Raw genomic sequence first — 14715 nt, 5'->3', positions numbered from 1 at the left:
AAGTAGACTGGACGGAAGCCCCTCCTCACCATCTCCCAACCACAGAGACATTCAGTGCCCTGACAGGTTCATAGGCAGAGACCCCATTTATTATTTGGGATCATTCCCTACTGGCACACATAGGACAGCCACCTGGGTACCCACCCTGATGCACCAGTCCCCGCCTAGATGGACAAATGGAGTGTTTCTGGTCTTCTCATGCAGGCCTGAGTGAATATCCTGTGACATTTCTGTGGGGTCAAGTTCCAGAGGGGGCATTGCTGGGTCAAAACAACTTTGGTGTTAGGATGTGTCCAGCCACCATGGCACGACCACCAGCAAGGCAGCTGTCCTGCCTCCCCCTAACCATGCCCCGCCCCCATCCCTTCCTTTCTAACCCTTCTCACGTTTACTGACCTCACAGGTGGAGAAGGCCTCTAGCCTGCCAGGAGCCCCCGCTGCAGCGGAGCCCCTGTGTGCCTGCCTCACAGCTGCCCTCTCCCCTCGCAGGCTCATCACTCTGCCCAATGGAGTCCTCCAGATCCTTGACGTCCAGGACAGCGATGCCGGCTCCTACCGCTGTGTGGCCACAAACATGGCCCGCCAACGTGTCAGCCAGGAGGCCCTGCTCAGTGTGGTCCCCAGAGGTAAAGGATAGGGATGGGAACCCTGGGAGCGGGGAGGGATGCTGATTCTGGAGTCAACCACCTAGGAGCCAGCAGGTGCCTCAAGAGGTCCAGGCTCTGCTCTCACCTAGGTGACAGGTGCATCAGTCCCCTGGGGCAGAAGTGGGGAATAGAAGCAGGACTGGCTGCCAGGGTTCCCACTAGCGGGGCAATATACAGCCCCTTGCAGGATCTCTGCGTGTGTGAAGCTTGGAGGGGAACAGGGAAGGGAGACATCTGAGGATGCTGTCCGTGTCCCCTCCTGGGAAGCCCTGTCCCTCCTACCCCACAGTATGCCCCGAGGGCTCCAGCGCTGAGCTGTCCATCCCACCCCCACCCCATGCCTTGGCTGCCATCCTTCCCTCCTCCTTTGAAAAGCCCCTCCCCCCATGTGACAGGAGGGACAAGGGCACAGGTTCTGGGTCAGAAAGACCTGGTTTGAATCCTGCCTTCTCTGCTCACCATCTGTGTGACCCTGGGCACCTTCTCAAATTCCCAGCTAAGAAAGAGCATCAGAACAGTCACACTCAGAGGGGAACACGGCCACCCACGGGGGCTCTGCTGATTCACTCCTGACTTGTCCCTCCTCCGCCTCGCCTCCCTCCCACCTCTTGTCACCCCCCAACTCCCACTCTTGGATTAGGAACCACTCTCCAGGGCTGAACTGGTGGCGGAAAGGGGTGAACAGCACCCCAGCTACTGTGTGTTCCCACCTGCACCTGGGGGTCTCTGCTGCCACCTGCTGGTCAAACCAAGTATTCGCTGTTCTACTCAGCAGGCCAGGAACGCCCCCAGCCCCTGGCAGGGAGTCAGGGCTTGGGGAGGTGCCAGGCCCACAGCAACTGGAGCCTATCCCCTCATCACCTTTTGCACATGGGAGCCTGTGGCCCTTTCGGAGTGGGATTTGCTTAAGGCCACACGGTCACAACAGTGCTTCAACTGGAAACTCTTTTCCAACCAAGTCAGGCGCTCCACCTGCAATGCCTGCCGTTCTCTATTTAGAGTGAGTGGACTTAGGAGGGATGAATGGTGCTGCTGTGGCCTACCCAGGGACTACTCTGGTGCCAGGTCAGAGGCCAGGCTATTCCGGCTCTGAGATAAAGGGCTCTGATTCCCAGCCAGCTCTGTTGGACCTGGTGACTGCTTTCTGCAAGCATCAGATGGAGCCCTGGCTGGTTCTGGGCCGCACCTACCCCACCAGGTCACTGAACATCTGGCCTGGCCTCTCTCTGTAGGGTCCCTGGTGTCTGCTAGGGAACAGGACGTGGTCATTGTGGCGGCACCCGAGAACACCACCGTGGTGTCTGGCCAGAGCGTGGTGTTGGAATGCGTGGCCTCGGCTAACCCAACCCCTTTTGTGTCTTGGGTCCGACAAGGTAAGCAGGGAGGAAGGGACAAGTGGGAATCTGAGGTCAGGGGAAGGAGAGGATGTGGCATCTCACATACCTGCAATCCAGGGAGTGGCATGAGTGACCACTCAGTGGTCCCCAACCTTCGTATGCCATCTGTGCCCGCCCCCACAACCAGCGTGTCTGGTATGGCTGCTCAGCATGGGCATGGCAACAGCACAAACAGATGAGAGAAGCAGAGACCTGTCCCTCTGAGCTTACAGTGCGAGGAAGGAAGGAGTTCCACAGTCTCGGGGCAGCAGGCGAGAAGGACTAAGGGGGCAGAATTCCTGGAGCTGCCTCGGGGCTGGGGCTGTGACAGGTGGCACTTTGCAGCCTCCCAAGCAGACGTCCTGTCCTCACCTTCAGGGCCCCTTTGAGGAGAGGCAGAGCCACAGGACTCCTCTTCCAAAGGGAAAGATTACAAAACTGGGGTTTGGGGAGAGGACAGCTGAGACCCAAGCTTTAGAAGCCCCAATGTGCTCGTTGCTGGAAGCAAGACTTCTCCAGTTGCCCTTGGTTGCTAGGCAACCTGTCCCAGGCTGCTAGCAGAAGTGAAGCTACAAGGTGGTGTTCTTTACATGAACGCATCCTGTCAGCTCTGTATTGCTTCCTCTCTGTAAGTTTACATCTCTTTAAAAAAAAAAAATCTTATTTTATTTGCAAGGCAGAGGTTGAGAGAGAGCAGAGAGAGATCTTCCATGTGCTGTTCCATTCCCCAAATGGCAGAAGCCAGGAGCCACAGGTTTCTTCTGCGTCTTTCCTGTGGGTGTAGGGACCCAAGAACTTGCGCCATCTCCACTTTCCCAGACCACCATTCAGGTCAGGGGAGGGTCTTTGGCGTAGCAGCCGGGACACTGCATGGGGTTCCTGCAGCCCAGGTCAGTGTGCGGGGCTTCCAGTTCCAGCTTCTTGCTGAACTAACCAGGGAAGGTGGTGGAAGATGCCCCGATGGCTTGTGTGTCTGCCACCTGTGTGGGAGCCCGGGAGGACCTGGCCCTGGGCTTCAGGCTTGCTGACTTGGCTGTTGGAGTCATGTAGGGGTAAAGCAGCAGATGGCTTTCTGTCTCTCTTTCTCTGCCTTTTGACTTTCTTTTCTTTTCTTTTTTTTAAGATTTACTTATTTTTACTGGAAAGGCAGATATACAGAGAGGAAGAGAGACAGAGAGGAAGATCCTCCTTCTGATGATTTACTCCCCAAGTGAGCGCAGTAACCGGTACTGTGCTGATTCGAAGCCAAGAGCCAAGAGCCCCTTCTGTGTCTCCCACATGGGTGCAGGGTCCCAAGGCTTTGGGCCGTCCTCAACTGCTCTCCCAGGCCACAAGCAGGAAGCTGGATGGGAAGTGGGGCCACCGGGATTAGAACCAGTGCCCACATGGGATCCCAGTGTGTTCAAGGTGAGGACTTTAGCCGCTAGGCCACCACACCAGGCCCCACTTTGACTTTCAAATAGTCTTTAAAAATACTTTTAAAAATGTTACTGTAGGGCCTGGCACGGCAATCTAGTGGCTAAAGTCCTCACCTTCATGCGCAGGGATCCCATATGGGCACTGGTTAAGCTTCTGTCTCCTGGCTACAGAGCAGCTCAGCTCTGGCCATGGCAGTCACTTGGGGAGTGAATTAGGGGATGGAAGATCTTCCTCTCTGTCACTCCCCTCCTCTGTATATCTGACTTTCCAATAAAAATAAACAAATCTTTTAAAAAATATTATTATAGTGCATTTTTTCCTACAAATATTTATATACATGTTAAAATTTTCCCTAAAATTAGGAAAATGTTTTCAAGATGTGCATTCATTTAGTAATATGTCATAAGCATCTCCACACCTCAAAACTTTTCCCCAAACTATTTTTAATGTCCATGTAATGGAAAGTCTTCCATCTGCTGGTTTACTCCCCAAAAGGCTGCAACGGCCAGAGATGAACTGATCTGAAGCTGGAAGTCAGGAGCTTCTTCCAGGTCTTGTACATGGGTGCAGACTCCCAAGGACTTGGATCATTCTCTACTGCTTTCCCAGGTCATAGGCAGGGAGCTGAATTGGAAGTGGAGCAGCTAGGACTTGAACCTGCACCCATATGGAATGCTGGTGGCTGCAGGTGGAGGACTAGCTTACTACACCACGGTACCAGCCCCTCTACATTCAGTTTCAAAGAGATGCATTCATTCATTTATTTAAAATGCAGAGATAGAAAATGAGATAGAGAAAGCAAGATATAACCCCCATTCACTGATATCTGCAAAAGCCAGGGTTAGGCCAGGCAGAAGCCAGGAGCCAGGGGCTCCATCCGGGTCTTCCACATGGGTGGCAGGGACTCAAGCCCTTGTGTCATCAGCAAGGAGGAGGGACTGTCTGGTGTGGGCTGTCACCATCCCAAGCAGACTTAGCCTGCTGTGTGTGCAGCAGCACCTGTCCCCACATCCGTGTTGCTAGGATGCGCGTCTTTGGTTCCACGTAGGTGCTCACGCTCTGCTTCCCGGCCCTCTGCAGTTATTCCTGTGGTTAGGCCAGAGCTTGTGCGCTGGCGCCCCTCTCCCTTGGAGCTCTCTGCACCTCAGCTCTGTCATGGCGCTGCGGGAGTGAGGAGTCCCTTCGGTCTTAACCTCCCACCACCTCACCTGAGGCTGGGGGGCTCGCCCCAGGAGGTCCTGTGATTGCAGGAGAGTTGGGTGGGGGGACTTGTTGGCTCCCCTTCTCGGGTATGGAGGGTTCCGGTTTCTGAGGGCTGGAGAGAAGACAGGAGGCAGCCCCCTGCGCCTCCCTGCAGCTCGGCTAGCCCTTCTCCCTACCCCACCCCTCCGCAGACGGGAAGCCCATCTCCACCGACGTCATCGTCCTAGGCCGCACCAACCTGCTCATCGCCAGCGCGCAGCCCCGACATTCGGGCGTGTACGTGTGCCGCGCCAACAAACCTCGCACGCGCGACTTTGCCACGGCCGCCGCCGAGCTCCGCGTGCTGGGTGAGTCGCGCGGCCAGGCGTGGGGGCAGAAGGGAACGCGGGCGGGAGGCAGAGGAACTCCCGAGGTCTGATCCTGGAGGTCGGGAGGGTCGAGGGAAAGACAGGGCTGATGGGGAAGAGCCCTTCGTGGACGGGATGGAGTGAAAGACAGGAGGCTGACGAGGGCCAGGCTGGAGTCGTCTGGAGGCGACGGTGGAGGGTGGGATCGGGTGGCACCTTGGGAGCCAGGGGTGGAGAGAAAATCGGCAGGTGCTGCAGGTGCCAGGGCGGCAGGTATTTAGGGGGCAGGGGAGGAGACCTGCGACAGTTTGGGGACAGGAAGCTCTCCAGAGATCATGGGATCATGAAGACACGGAGCTGTAGCGAGGCAGTAGGGGCTGGGAGAATCCCAGCGTGGCCACAGGAGGGAGTGGGGCTGTCGGGGTACCCGGGGCCGGGGGAGTCCGAGCCCCTGACACCCGTGCTCCTCCTGCAGCGGCCCCGACCATCTCGCAGGCGCCCGAGGCGCTGTCGCGGACGCGGGCCAGCACCGCGCGTTTCGTGTGCCGCGCGTCCGGGGAACCGCGTCCGGCGCTGCGCTGGCTGCACGACGGAGCGCCGCTGCGGCCCAACGGGCGCGTTAAGGTGCAGGGAGGCGGCGGCAGCCTGGTCATCACGCAGATCGGCCTGCAGGACGCCGGCTACTACCAGTGCGTGGCCGAGAATGGCGCGGGGACGGCGTGCGCCGCCGCCTCACTGGCAGTAGTGGTCCGAGAGGGCCTGCCCAGCGCCCCCACGCGTGTCACCGCCACGCCGCTGAGCAGCTCGGCTGTGCTGGTGGCCTGGGAGCGGCCAGAGCTGCACAGTGAGCAGATCATCGGATTTTCCCTGCACTACCAGAAGGCTCGAGGTACGATCCCAGGCGGTCAGGGGATGTGGGGGGACACCTGGGGTGTCTTGATGGTGCCACGGGGCTATGGACTGGATGGGTTGTACACTTCTTTTCAGCCTGGTACGGGAGGGGTCAGGTTCTATACTCTTTTGTGTTCCCGGGGTCGTCTCCCATCTTATCTAACCAACCACAACAGGAATCATCTCAGTTAGACACCCAGAGGAACTTCCTCAGAAACGAAGGGACTCTACAACCGGGACAACAAGAAGGAGCCCTAGACAGACAACAGCTGGTGCAGGGCTGGGGTGACCCTGTGACTGTCCGCCTTTTGTCTCCTTTGCCAACCCCCAGGCATGGACAATGTGGAATACCAGTTTGCTGTGAACAATGACACCACTGAGCTCCAGGTTCGAGACCTGGAGCCCAACACAGATTATGAGTTCTACGTGGTGGCCTACTCCCAGCTAGGGGCCAGCCGCACATCCACCCCAGCACTGGTCCACACCTTGGATGACGGTAGGGGTCTCTGGACCTGACAGCTGGGGCCCAGTGCCTCCCCCGGGGCTCCAAGGCACCTCTCTTTACTTGTAACTTTCTTTACACCCTGGGAGGGAGTGACCATGGCTGTTCCTCCTAAGTTTCTGATTAGGAAACTGAGGCCCAGAAGAGGAGACAGACATGGCCTGGCCATGATTTCAGTTGAGGCTCCAGCTCAGGTGCTATGGTTGCCTCTGTTGTTCAGCTGCCCCTGACCCCCGTGTGTTACACAGAGCCCACTCGTTCTGGAAGGTTCTACCTCCAAACCCTTAGCAGCTTCCAAGTGGAAAGGACACAGCCTCCTGCTCCAACCTGGGGCTCCCCTGAGAGAGGCCTGCTTTGGGCTCGGGCCTCCTTGCCATGTGACCCAGGCCCTTGGCCCCCCAACCTGTTTCCCCCACCCATGCCAGTGATGCCAACTTAGCCAATGGACATGCTTCTGTTTCAGTCCCCAGCACGGCGCCCCAGCTCTCCCTGTCCAGTCCCAACCCCTCAGACATCAGAGTGGCATGGCTGCCCCTGCCCCCCAGCCTGAGCAACGGGCAGGTGGTGAAGTATAAGATTGAGTATGGTCTGGGGAAAGAAGGTGAGCATGGGGGCGGGGGAGCGAGTGGGGGTCAGCAGGAAGGGTTGGTTTTAGGTAATGAGGAGGGGGACCTTGGAAAGGAGTGTGGATTTGGGGGATTGGCTGCAGGGATGAACAGAGGTAGAGGGGGACTTGGGTCTGTGGTGTGTGCTCCTGAGCCTGGCTCATCCTTGGCATCCCTTCAGCCTAAAAGGTAGATGAAGGATGGGGAAACTGAGGCACGAGGACACCTGTGTTAGGGCAGGTGTAAGTGATGTATGGGTGGGGCTGGGAAACGGATACACAGGAGGCAGGTTAGTGGGGGTCAAGGTGAGGATGAGGAAGGAAGGAAGAGTGAGGAAGCAACCACGGGGCACAGTCATCGGGTTCTAGGTACCAAGCGACACCTGCTAGCCTTCCAAGTCAATCCCTTAGGCCTGTACCCCGGTGTGGCGGTCAGGGGTGAGAACATACCCGTCTTCTGCCCCGTGCCCCTTCCACTGCCCCAGGCTGTGCACAAGTGTAGTCGGGGACCCCAGAATCAACTCCAGGGTCAGTGCTGAGGCCTCTGACTCTGGTGGACACTGCGGAGCCAACAGCAGAGGAGCAAGCGACAATACGGGGGAGCCCAGGGTGGCCACCCACAGCCCAGCCCTCCCTGTGCCCGCAGATCAGATCTCCTCCACCGAGGTGCCGGGGAATGAAACCGAGCTGACGCTACACTCGCTTCTGCCCAACAAGGGCTACCGTGTGCGGATCTCAGCAAGTACAGGAGCCGGCTATGGGGCCCCGTCCCAGTGGGTGCAGCACAGAACTCCCAGCGTTCACAACCAGAGCCACGGTATGGCTGCCAGGACAGGGCAGTGCGCGTGATGGTGTGGGGTGGAGCCGAGGAACCCAGGTGGCCCCTCTGTCTGCTATGTGATCCTGCGTGCACATGCAGGGGCCACAGCCCGGAGGCATCACTGGCTGTGGAGAGGGGGCACAAAAGTGACTTGTGCATCAGAAATAAACTGCTTTTTTTACACAAGAGGTACACACGAATGAGTGATTAAATGCAGGCACAACTTGGGATGCGTGCCATCCATATGGGCATTGGATGACTTTTTTTGTGAGTCTCAGTTTTCTAATCTATAAAATGGAGGTAGCAGTATTGGGGGCTGTTTTGTAGGGTTAGGAGGACAAAGTTCTAACGCAGAGGCCTCGAGCGGTATCTCACGTGTAACAGCCCCTTGTGTCTTGGGCTCCTCGTGGGCTCTCTTGGCTCCACTCCTCTTCCTTCACCTGGGTAACCCCTCATCTACATCATTCCTTTGGGGGACCTGCAGTGGTGCCTCCAGGGGTGCCCCACCTGCTCTTCAGGTGCCATCCCAGCATCCTCAGCGCTCTGAGCCAGCTGAGCCCAGAGCTCCTCCAACCCAAGGTGACAGCCATGTGGGGCAGTCCTGGGAGAATGCTCTCACTGAACCCATCTTCCTGTCTCCTTCCCCCACCACCCGCCCACCTCACCTGCCCCTGTGCCCCCACAGTCCCTTTTGCCCCTGCAGAGCTGAAGGTGCGGGCCAGGATGGAGTCCCTGGTGGTCTCCTGGCAGCCACCCCCACACCCTGCCCAGATCTCTGGCTACAAACTCTACTGGCGGGAGGTGGGAGCCGACGAGGAACAGGAGGAGGAAGCCGATGGTGACCGCCCCCCGGGGGGCCGTGAGGACCAGGTGTGGGACGTGGGACCTGTACGCCTCAAGAAGAAAGTGAAGCAGTACGAGCTGACCCAGCTGGGTGAGGAGCGCTGGGCAGCAGTGGAGGGACAGGCTGAGGGCGTGTGGTCCTAGGGGCCAGCGGCTGACTCTCTGTGCTCCCCCAGTGCCCGGGCAGCTGTACGAGGTGAAGCTGGTGGCCTTCAACAAGCATGAGGACGGCTACGCGGCCGTGTGGAAGGGCAAGACGGAAAAGGCACCCACGCCAGGTGAGGGTGGTGGGCAGGGCAGGGCAGGGCAGGCAAGCAGGCAGTTATAACCCATAGGTCGGGAGCCAGGCCTGGTGGGCCACAGGTGCGATCATCTCCGCCTACCTTCATGCCCATTCTCCCAGATAGATGCCTTCTCTGGTTCCTGATGGCTGCTGTTTGCACTTGCTTTATTTGTTTTGGTTTTTAAAGATTTATGGGACTGCTGCGGTGGCTTAGTTGGCTGATCCTCTGCCTACAAATGATGGTATCCCCTATGGCACTGGTTCGCGTCCTGGCTGCTCTACTTCCCATCCAGCTCCCTGCTCATGAGCCTTGGAAAGCAGCAGAGGATGGCCCAAGTGCTTGGGCTCCTGCATCCACCTGGGAGACCCAGATAAATCCTTTGGCTCCTGGCTTTGACCTAAGTAACCACTAACCATTACTGTCATCTGGGGAATGGCCCAGCAGATGGAAAACTTTCTCTCAATTCTGCCTCACCAATAAAGAAATCATTTTTTAAAGATTGGAGATAAAAGGTTATCCCTGAACACGCCAGCAGGGAGCATGTTCCCATGGAACCCACTGGGAAGCTGAGATTCAGCAAGGCCAGGGGCTTGTGCAGGATGGCACCAAGCCCAGCCTAGGCCCAGGACCCTGGCTCCCAGGCAGCCATCTTCCCACCACAGTGGAACTGCACAGCGCACCATGGGGGACCTCCCTGGCCTCCCCTTGCCCCTGACTCCCAGGCTGGCATGCAACCCTGTGGTTTAGCGGGCTGAGCAAGCGCTCCAAGTCAAAACTATGGGTCCTGCAGTGTATTTGTTCAGTCCTTTGGCCAATATTTTACTGAGCATCTGGGGATGTAGTGATGAATGACCCAGATTAGGTCCCCCCGTCACTGATGGTGGTCTACATGTGTAAGGTAGACATTTTATCATTGGGAAGCTCTTCCCAAATGCCAGACATTTTCCCACCTGCTTTATAGAAATCGACCCATTTCATCCTTAAAACAACCCCATGGGGTAGGTACTGCTGCACTCCTCAGGGTAGGAAACAGAAGCACAGAAGAGTTAAGCCACTTCTTCAAAGTCACACAGCTAGCCAGAGGCAGAGAATGAGGAGTCCCATCTGTTGGTTCCACCTACTACCATAACTGGAAAAAGGCCAGGCTGAAGCCAGGAGGTGGAAGCTTCTTCTGGGTTTCCCATGTGGGTTCAGGGTCCCAAGGATTTGGACCATCCTCTGCTTCTTTCCCAGGTTGTAAGCAGGGAGCTGGATGGGAAGTGGAGCAGCCGGGACTTGAACTGACGCCCATAGGGGATGCTGGCACCTCAGGCAGATAATTAGGGTGCTATGCTACCGCATCGATCCCACAGCCTCTGTTTTCTTGCCTGTGAAGTGGGAAAGGTGCCTCCCAGCTCACTGCATGGACAGAGGGGGTGACCCAGAACTGTAAGCCACTTTTCACCGTGTTCTTCACTTTGCAGACCTGCCCATCCAGAGGGGTCCCCCGCTTCCCCCGGCCCATGTCCACGCCGAATCCAACAGTTCCACGTCCATCTGGCTGCGGTGGAAGAAGCCAGACTTCACCACAGTCAAGATCGTCAACTACACTGTGCGCTTCAGCCCCTGGGGGCTTCGGAACGCCTCCCTGGTCACCTATTACACCAGGTGGGCAGAGGGTGGCATGGGGGTTGCGGGGATACCCCACAGTGAGTGGTTGCAGCGGCTCTGCCTCATGCCTGCTGGGTCTGCATGCTCCTGCTACCTCCGGGCGTGTCCACCCTAATGGGCAGGGGCACTCACTTGCGGTCCAGCTCATGGAACGGGGCAGACCCTGCATCAGGGGCAGTTGAACCATGAAGTTACCCCACCAGCAGGACCCAGCCCAGTAGGAGATGCTGCCCGTCGGGTGGTTCCTTGGGTGGAGCAGAACTTGGTGTAATCCAGAAGGGTTTCCTGGAGTAGGAGGCTCTGGCAACTCTCCTGGCCCAGGTTAGGTCCTGTGGCTGAAGGCAGAGGAGCAGACTGGGAGAGATTGGTGTTTGCCTCGCCAGCCCCGGAGAAGACATCCTCATCGGAGGCCTGAAGCCCTTCACCAAATACGAATTCGCAGTGCAGTCGCATGGCGTGGACATGGACGGCCCTTTCGGCTCTGTGGTGGAGCGCTCCACTCTGCCTGACCGTGAGTGGCCCTGGGAGGAAGACGGGAGACTGTGACCTCGTGGCCTGCCTCCCCCAAGCCCACACTGGGCTCTCCACGACCCAGCCTCTTCCCATCCTCCCCTGCATCCCAGGGCCTTCGACGCCCCCGTCTGACCTGCGCCTGAGCCCCCTGACACCGTCCACGGTCCGGCTGCACTGGTGCCCGCCCACAGAGCCCAATGGAGAGATTGTGGAGTACCTGATCCTGTACAGCAACAACCATACTCAGCCCGAGCACCAGTGGACGCTGCTCACCACGGAGGGTGAGCACCAGGGCACGTTCCCCTCCCAGTTTCAGCTGGGTTAGCCTAGGGTTGCCGGGAATGGGGCTTCTTGGAGGGAGCCCCCAGGAGCCAGGGCCCGAGTGGGAGGAGCCGACTGTCAGCCCTGCCCCCCTCCAGCCTCAGCCATGCCCCTTCCCTCTCCCCTCCAGGAAACATCTTCAGCGCAGAGGTGCACGGGTTGGAGAGTGACACCCGGTACTTTTTCAAGATGGGAGCTCGCACGGAGGTGGGACCTGGGCCCTTCTCACACCTGCAGGACGTGATCACTCTGCAAGAGAGGCTATCAGGTAGTGGGGAAGGGGAGAACAGGGTGTCCCCTACCCCACCCTATCCCAGTTCACATCCCCTGTCACCGGCCTGGTGGGGTGACAAGCTCCAGGGGTGAGTTAGGCCACCTGGACATGCAGGGAACCTTCATTTTAAGGAAGGGCTTTCAGATGGTGGCAGCCTCGGAGGAGAGGGGATGGGATGCCTTCTGGGGTTGCTGCAGGGAGTACAGTGGGCAGGGAGGATGGGAAGGTTAGTGGGGGGGGGTCCCTGGAAGACCCCCCAGCCCCTCTTGTCCTCATCCCAGAAGATCATGGAGAGTCCTCTGGTGAGGTGCAGGCCAGTGGCATCCGTGCAGTGGGAGCTGCATCTCCTGGCTGTCACCCGCCCTGACCCTCTTCTCCCCGGCAGACTCCCTGGATGTGCATTCAGTCACCGGCATCATCGTGGGCGTGTGTCTAGGCCTCCTCTGCCTCCTGGCCTGCATGTGCGCTGGCCTGCGCCGCAGCCCCCACAGGTGGGCCCAGGAGATTGCCCCCACCCCGAGATCAGCCAGCAGGGACGGGAATGAGGTTAAAATGGGCCTTAGGCACTCCCAAGAATCCCTTCCCAGCTGGGATGTAAGGGGCGGGGAGTGATATATTCTTGAGAAGGAGGGTGGGTTTAGGGCAGCTCCTAGCCCCACAGTATGTGCTGCTGCTTTCTCAGTTGCCCCCAGCTTCTTGGAAGGAGGGACCCCAGGTCTTGGGATGCCTGCAGGATGATGGGACACCTTGAGGGGGAAGGAGGTCACCTGGACAGTGGCAGATGAGGAAACCAGGCTGCAGCGTCAAGCACAACCCTCCCGCAGAGCCCCTCACCCTCTGCCCATTATGCCTTGTTTCCAGGGAAGCCCTGCCGGGGCTGTCCTCCACAACCACCCCTGGCAACCCAGCGCTCTATTCCAGAGCCCGGATTGGTCCCCCAAGCCCCCCAGCTGCCCATGAACTGGAGTCCCTCGTGCACCCCCGCCCCCAGGACTGGTCCCCGCCGCCCTCCGACGTGGAGGACAGGGCTGAAGTGCACAGCCTGATGGGAGGCGGTGTGTCCGACTGCCGGGGCCACTCTAAGAGAAAGGTGAGCCGGGGCTGGGCTCGTTTCCAGATAGGACGCCAGAGGGCGCCAGAGCACAGCATGTGCCCTTGGTTCCCATGGCGTGGACAAGCAGGGGGGACCCCTGGACAGGACACCACATCCCTGGAGCTGGGCGTAAGCTCCATGACCCAGCCTCTGTGGCCAAGAGGAACGGGGACTGGAACAAAGTGAAGCCCCTCTCCTTCCCTCCTTGTCTCCCCTTCCTCCCAGCCCAGCCAATCCTGGTCAGGGCCCTCCCTCACACACCCAGCATCCTGCTCTCTTTCCACTGCAGATCTCCTGGGCCCAGCCTGGTGGGCCGAGCTGGGCAGGTCCCTGGGCTAGCTGTGAATTGCCCCAGACGGGCCCCAGACCTGCTCTGACCCGGGCCCTGCTGCCTCCTGCCGGTACTGGGCAGACACTGTTGCTGCAGGCTCTGGTGTATGACGCCATAAAGGTCAGTGTCCTTGGAGGAAGTGTGGGGGTCTCCGTGCACCCCTGGGGCCGTAACTTTCCCCTGAGGACTGTAGCAGGAATAGGGAAGCATGGGAGAAGGGGGGTAATAAGAGTGGGAGGAGTCCCTCGAGTTGGGGAAAGTCCTTCCTCCACTCAAGATTATCATGGATCATGGTGATATGGGTGACCCTGGCCTGAGAGCATTTCGCTCTTCCCCCCATTGCCAGGAAGGAGCCTGGCTGAGGTTGCCTTCATGGAAGTGCAGGACAAAGGTCGATGGGGGAGAATTCCATGTCCCCAGCTGGCCTCCATGTTGCACTGTCCATGTGTCCTCAGCACTGCCCACAAGACGATGTCGTGATGAAGGGTCAGTCCCCCCCAACCACTGCCCCATGCACTGCTCACGACGGCCATCTTGTCTGTGTTCCCTGCTCTGTCCAGGGCACCGGGAGAAAGAAGCCACCCCCTGCCTGCAGGAACCAAGTGGAGGCCGAGGTCATCGTGCACTCTGATTTCAGTGCCTCCCACGGAAGCCCTGATCTTCAACTCCAAGACTTGGAGCCTGAGAGTCCCCTGCCTTCGGAGGCCCCTGACGTGACCTTGGGCATCGTGGGCATCGAGCAGGGGACAGACTGGCTGGACGGGGACCTGGGAGAGAATGAGGCAGCTCCAGGGCCAGACCGACTCACCTGCTCACCAGAGGTAGTCAGCAGTCCCTGCTCCTTCCAGGACCTCCAGCCTAGGGAGACCCTGGAGGAGACCCCCGGGAAGAGCTGCCAGCCCAAAGCCCCTTGCACACTAGGGGCCAGCCCCAGCCTGCCCCGAGCTTCGGTTTCCTCATCTGCTTAGTTTCCTGAAGGGTGCAGTCTTGAACAGGTCGCTCTGCATCGGGGGTGTGGCATGCAAAGCCACACATGTGCACTTGTGCATCTATAGCTCCTAAATCCATCAAGCCCTTTGGAGCCTCTTGGGATGCTTGGGCTGGGAGGACAGAGAGCAGAGGAAGAAATGGATCATGAGGACACACAGGTGATGGGTGAGAGACATGGACAACACAGGTGCATGTGATGTGCACATTGGGAAACACATGTACTCGCTCTGGGTGAGCTGGCAAGCTGTGGCCCAGGCAGTGGGCCGTCTGGTTTCATTGGCCCTCCAAGTCAGGGCAGTGCCTCTGAAGGGTCAGTCCCTAGCCTTGTTGTGGGCCCCCAGGCTGGTATTACACACTCTGAGAGTGTCTCCTGGCCCTGGCTGAAGGACAATGACAAGCCAGCTCTCCTGCCTGGTTGGGCTGGGACCCCGACACTCCGAGGGCTGCAGCCACCCTACCTGCCACTCAGTTTTTGTGATTCGGGAAGTGCCTGGTTTGGAAACACTGCTTCTCTTGCTCCCATTGCCCTTTACTGCCTGCCTCCCCACCCCCTACCCCACTTCTGTGGTCCTCACTGTCTGGACATATCCCAGCCCCAGCCTAGACT

General features: G+C 58.6%; 1 protein-coding gene across 1 annotated transcript; it reads left to right on the top strand.

The window, feature by feature from the left end:
• Positions 1-489: 489 nt before the first annotated feature.
• Positions 490-14086, top strand: LOC121168243 (immunoglobulin superfamily DCC subclass member 4; the record flags this gene model as incomplete). The annotated part of the gene is made up of 17 exons (XM_040998156.1): positions 490-626; positions 1880-2020; positions 4837-4992; positions 5468-5881; positions 6215-6379; positions 6849-6986; positions 7636-7806; positions 8495-8743; positions 8829-8930; positions 10400-10583; positions 10970-11097; positions 11210-11380; positions 11551-11688; positions 12080-12185; positions 12556-12784; positions 13077-13238; positions 13679-14086. Coding segments are annotated over 17 exons (3199 nt in total), but the record flags the coding sequence as incomplete, so codon positions are not given.
• Between the last annotated feature and the right edge of the window lie 629 nt (positions 14087-14715).

Source organism: Ochotona curzoniae, unplaced genomic scaffold, assembly GCF_017591425.1.
Source record: "Ochotona curzoniae isolate NIBS_2020 unplaced genomic scaffold, NIBS_Ocur_1.0 patch79, whole genome shotgun sequence".
Lineage (NCBI taxonomy): Eukaryota > Metazoa > Chordata > Mammalia > Lagomorpha > Ochotonidae > Ochotona > Ochotona curzoniae.
Note: the sequence above shows the minus strand (reverse complement) of the source record. Positions and strands in the feature narration are given on the sequence as shown.